We start from the raw sequence: 5,695 nt of genomic DNA on the forward strand, positions 1-5,695 counted from the left end.
CTAGTCTGAAAAAGGATGGTTTGATGAGGAGCTGCATATTCAGTGCTTTGAGAATGAAGTCCTTTTATTTATCTGGGGAAGAGTTTGTAAAGAACTTTTTCTTCCCTGTTTGATCCTCCCCACATGCTGGAGGAGTTCTCAGCCTGTTGTCTTAGTAACAGTATCCCTTACCACTCAGCATTGTTATCTCCATCCCATCTTAGCATCTGCCCTGCCATACTATATATAATTGTGTTAAAATCCGTGAAAGACATGCAGTAGGTTTTTTGTGTGTAGCAGTGGCTTGTGCTCATGCTTGTTGTTAAAGCAGCAGCTTCTTTGCTTTGAAGAAGCCGGGGATGGAGAACAGATTGATGCTTTGCCTGTTGTTAGAGCTGCCCATCACTGTGCTTCTGTTTTGCCTCTGTTGAAGTTAACTGTACCCTCCTGTCCAGTTAGTGTCCTTACCTGAACTGGTTCCTGTCTCCTCTGTTGGAGAAGAAATCTGTAGGTACACAGGCTGTCGCTTTGGCTGATGTATTCCGTAACTTATTTCAGTGTGTAGTGACAGCTCCTTGAAAGGCATGGGATGCTATGTGCCAGGGTCACTTTGACATAACAGATACAAAAACAATTCTGAGAAGTCATATGAAACGTGGGGGAATAATTAATCACTTGGTACGTGAGTCACTAGCTAATTAGACCAAGACTTATTCCTCCAAATGAAGGCTGTCTTTTTAAAATGACCCAAGGTGCCAAGTAGCAAAACCTAAATGTTTCCATTTTCACTGAAGAAGCTCCAAGATGAGGCAGAGGGCCGATTTAGCCAGGTGGTACCAGGAACAGGTGCAACCGCAGTGATTCCTTCAGGGAAAAAGGGAACAGGAAACAGCCCTGTCCGGCATCTCCTGGAGCGGCATATGCATGTCCGAGGTACTGTAGTTAAGAGATGGGTACGTAGCGGTTCTGCAGAAGACAAGAGAGAGGAATCTCAGTATCTTTTATTGGTGGCTTCCTCCTCACATTAGAGCTCCTTCCCTAAAAAAATCTTTCCCTCATTTCTTAACCTAAAAGACAGAAGGATAGAGTGATACCAATTTTTTCCTTGATTTTGCAGCAGTTGTGGAACACAGACTTGGCACTTCTTGCAGAAGAGAGCTGCAGATGTGTTTTCTCACAACAATTTGTTTTAGGACATCCCTTCTAAACATTTTTTTTTTTTTAACCTTACATAAACTGGTCCTGAGCAAGTAAAATTGGCTGTTTCCGCTTCAGTCTGAGGCTGTTCCTCTTTCTTAACAAGTTATTGTCTGGGATGCTAGGAATACCTTTAAGCACTTTTTTTATAAAGCACCCAGGAAAACATTAATGGGCAGAGGGGAGCTCAGGTCACTTGATATTTTATGTGTGATTGGCTTCATATTATCTGGGACTTTACAGAAAGTGGGAAGAATTTGATCAATATGGTAACTAACATATGTGCTGAGGATTGTGGTGCTTTAAACACTTGACCAAGCAGAGTTAAGTTGAAGTTTGTCGCACTGATCCCAGCTTAGAACTGGCTCTACACAAACCAGATCTGAGTTAGCAGGGGGCAAGTGCTGCACCAAGATTAAGCGTCGTAGTGTTCACGATGACTCTGCAAAGTCTGCACAGTGCTCCCTGCTTTCTCTTCCCCAGCCAGACCTGGGGCAGGGGCTCCAGTGGGCCCTGTCAGAAGCCGGTTTTGCAGGACTGTCGGTCCAGGATCGTTGGTCCCTACAGTGAACCAGCAAGCAGGGTAGCTGCATAGCACTGTGCTGGAGCTCCTGAGCTCTGCCAGACCCAGGCTGGCTCAGCAGCAAGTCAGCCTGGCTGCCTGCATCCTCTGCACAGCTAATGATAACCCTGTTGAACTGCCCATCGATCGTTGAGTTGGCTGCGCATTAATATCTGAGAAGCCAAATCCATCAGTAAGTTTGGATAATTAAGCTGCCAAGGGGTCGATTCCAGGCCTATTAGTAGTTTTGATGATATGACGTGTTCACTGAATATATTTTTGCATGCTACAGCACTCAGTCCTGTAGATGGTGTGACAAGCTTAAGTATCTCTTTGGTCTTTGATCTCTATGTTGTCTTATCACACACAGCTCCACAAATTATTTTGATATTGAAGATCAGTTATATCCCATCCTGCTTGCTCTGGTGAAGCTGAAATCAGGGCTTATATGCAAACTTCCCTTCAGACACTGAAGATGTGGATGAAATCTAATTTTTACCTCTTACCTTAGCTACTGGATAAGGGTGCTTTGAGCTGTTCAGTAGCTGTTGTTCCAAACCAGTCAACTGCATTTTAGTCACGGTTACTGTGATATTTTTCCTGTAGCTTTTAAAGAGTACTTAGGTTCTCCAGATCTGCAGGTTTGATACTAGAGAAGTGTATAATAACAATAGGGACAGTAACTGGAATATCTTGAAATGTCTTTTACTTTTGAGGAATGTTACACTGAGCTAGGAGTGCAGTCAATGATTACATGGGTATGAGGTGAAACATCACCAGAAGGTAGAATTCCTGGCTCACTGAAGGCAGTAGGAATTTTGCCATCGAGGGAAATTCTGGCCTTCTGGAGTTCAAAGGCTCCATCGCTTTAAAACAAACAAACAAACACAGATGCTGCATTCATGACTGTAGGAGTAAACATCATGGGATGTTTTTTCATCATATCCAGTAGCTACCCTTGACCTTCTCGTTCATAGCAAATTTCAGTGAATGAGTCTTTAGAAATCTGTTCCTTCTTAAACAGGAAAGTGTGCATGAGAAGATCAAAACAGCTCGAGCCACAGCTGAAAACCAAGTGCATCAGCTTTAACATCACTCCACAGGAGAACATCCTGGAAGGAGACAAAGCAAAGAGAAAGTCGTAGATGCTCTCACCATCTCCCACTCTTGCACACTATGGGAAAGTAACATGCCTGCAGTCTGGAGCATGGGAATGGTGGATCCGTCTTTTTGCAATACTAATGGTTCCTCTTCTCTCTGACAGGGGAACTGTACTCTGGCAAGATGCTCTCTGTCTGGTGAGTCTTAACGCTTTTATTTCATTTTAAACTACTTAGAGCTGATGATGGAAATTGGTAATAGGTTTGATGGGGGTTTGTTTCTGTCAATCATGTAATGAAACAGTTGGTGAAATGAACTGTCTTACCATGTGAGTGCCTCCCTTGCCTAATGTACATGCTGCCCGATCCATTCAGCTCTGGCAAAGATTTCACAGCAGCAACACAGTGTATTTCAAGCATTGCAGTGCTTGAAACATGCTGTTGCAGAGCCTCGCTCTCTAATAAACATCTTTGAAAATGATGGGTGAATGTTAAGTGACATGTCAAATCTAGTATGCCTGTGAACTCCTCTTCAGTGCTTAAACTGGATTTTCCCAGAGCTCTGTTTTTTCTAGCTGTACTGTGTTTATATAGCATTGCATCATTCACTTCTGATTTCACTTTGAGAAACCAGTTAAATCTGCTTTACCTTTTCCAGTTTCTAGAGTTCCAGTGTCAGCTCTTTAGTAGGGGATGGTGTCAAAATTGTATCGCTTTTGTAAAAAATCAAATGGGGAAATGGTTCTTCCTTCTGGCATTGTGTAATTGAGATAATTATGTTCTCCAATTGCTACACTGACTCTCTTTAAGATCAGTCTGGAAGACTGCCCAGCGCCCTGAAAGAGACAAAGGACAGGAGTTCAGTTCGTAATAAAAATTGCAGTGTCAGGGCATGTGGGCAGTGTGGGAAGGGGACAGTGGCGTGCATGAAACTGAGAAGCTATGCAAGTGCCTCCCTGCTGTGAGTTTTGGAAAAGAAGTGTTCTTCCTACAGGGACAGAGAAGAGGGATGATGCTGGCTTGCAACTCTGCCCTACACCCTGTTTTCATTCTTTTTTTCCTCCTTACCTGTCCATGCAGCTGCAAGGCTTCCTGGGTCTGCCTCTTAGGCGACTGATGCCTTGCTCCTATTAGGAACCCCTTTGTATTGGTGAGGATAACTCAGCAGCAACTGAGTTTGTAGCAGTCCTGGAGGTGTCCCTTGTAGCTATTTCCTGGTTTTGTTCTGACTGGGGTTGCTGCTGCTTTGTTTGCCCCTTTTCAAAGTTATCCTTATTAGCATTGAGGTAAAGATATGACTCTGTTTTTCCCACCTCTGTAAATCTAGATGAAGACAAGACCACTGTTCTTGGCAAGCTCTGGGCAGGTTTGATGACACTGAGGTGCCTCTATATGGCTATATTCCCCACTTAGTCCCAACCTTCTTTCAGGGTGGGACTGTGGTGTCCTCTGCACTCCTTTTACCTGACAGGAACACTTGAGGGCTGGATGGCTGATAATGTTCCTGTGGGTTAACACCATTCTCATTCACAGGTGTGGCTGGCAGCCAGGGACTGGCTTACACCAACAGCAGGAAGCTTGTGTAAGTATTCCCAGGAAAGCTGTGATGTGGAGAGGCTGGGGCTGCTCTAGCCCTGATAAGCTTTGGGGGCTGGGAGGCAGAATATGGTTGGCTGTCATAAAATCCCTGTGCATGTTGTTGGAGAATGGAGCTAGCCCTAACAAAATCTAGGTTTTGCAGGTCAAGAACTGTGGCATGCTCAAAGAAAATAAGCTTTGTTTGGAACCAGATACCAAGGCAGGGAAGGGACAGGAATGAGGAGACTGGTGATAAATGGATCTCTACCCTTTGATTATTTGACTAGAAGACTTGTTTGCTCTGTGGTGGCCTCCTGGTAGGATTTCTGTCAGGAAAAGTGGTGTGGTTCAGGAAGCTGTTGTTCATTTGGCAAGATTTGCATTGCTGAGCTGGTCCTGTAAAAATGTATTTGGGGAAATAACATTAAGAGTCCATCCATAAAAGCCTGAAATGTTGGTCTGTTTGCACCAGGTAGCCCATGTTAGAGGAAATGCTAAAGCGTATTTACTTCAGATTTCCAAATGTGGTGTCAGTAGGTATAACAAAGCATCCTTTGGAACACTTGGGATTGCCAGCTCCCTGTGGACGTGGTGCAGAGAAAATAGATGTATCTTGGACATGTTTCCGTTGGCAATTTATGGTGCTCTCTCTTTTTTTGGAGCAATCTAGCAGCTTCTGTAGAGATGGCAGATCTGATCTCAAGGTGAAAAATGGTTACTGCCCTAGTCTTGGGTGTAGGGTGGGCTGGCTAGGTCAGCCTTTTATCAGGATTTAAACCACAGGGGTTCTGTTTGGTTCTCTCCCTAAATTAAAATTCCATGAATGTCAGTTCTCACTGAGTTTCTGACATCGCTAGTGATGGTAAGCTCTAATGTTTCCTTTCTTCTTAGTGGGATTGTTGCAGCTTGAACAGTAAGTAGGATTCCCTTGGAACAAATACATCAGAATAGCTGAGCAGCCTTTCAGTTCAGTTAAGCAAATATAAATTCTGTACTTGAGCTTGGTGCCGGCAGCCTCCAAAGGAAGGTACTTCCTTGTTCATATCTTTCTCTCTCTCTGCAGAGTAAATAGCTCCAGTGTCTTCACTGTCCGTTACTTCAGAACCACTGCAGTACGTAGTAAGTAAAAAGTCAGCAGGATGGCTCTTGTGCTACCTGTTGCTGTCCTGGCAACAACTGAAGCTACCTCTTCCACCCTTGGTCTAGGCCCACTGCTGTCCTGCCTTGATGGGTGGCTGAGGGTTTATGTCCCAGCCCTAAAGATTTTGTCTGGCATTCC

General features: G+C 44.2%; 1 protein-coding gene across 1 annotated transcript in view; it reads left to right on the forward strand.

Annotated features, from left to right (window-relative positions):
- Positions 1–3,002: 3,002 nt before the first annotated feature.
- Positions 3,003–5,695, forward strand: part of DLST (dihydrolipoamide S-succinyltransferase (E2 component of 2-oxo-glutarate complex)) — a gene marked incomplete at its 5' end in the record, with an annotated part of 11,953 nt that continues 9,260 nt past the window's right edge. The window contains 3 exons of the mRNA XM_010285325.1: positions 3,003–3,036; positions 4,372–4,420; positions 5,480–5,535. Coding sequence (XP_010283627.1) covers positions 3,003–3,036; positions 4,372–4,420; positions 5,480–5,535 — 139 coding nt within the window. The remainder of the gene's footprint in view (positions 3,037–4,371; positions 4,421–5,479; positions 5,536–5,695) is intronic.

This window comes from Phaethon lepturus, unplaced genomic scaffold (assembly GCF_000687285.1).
Source record: "Phaethon lepturus isolate BGI_N335 unplaced genomic scaffold, ASM68728v1 scaffold5744, whole genome shotgun sequence".
Lineage (NCBI taxonomy): Eukaryota > Metazoa > Chordata > Aves > Phaethontiformes > Phaethontidae > Phaethon > Phaethon lepturus.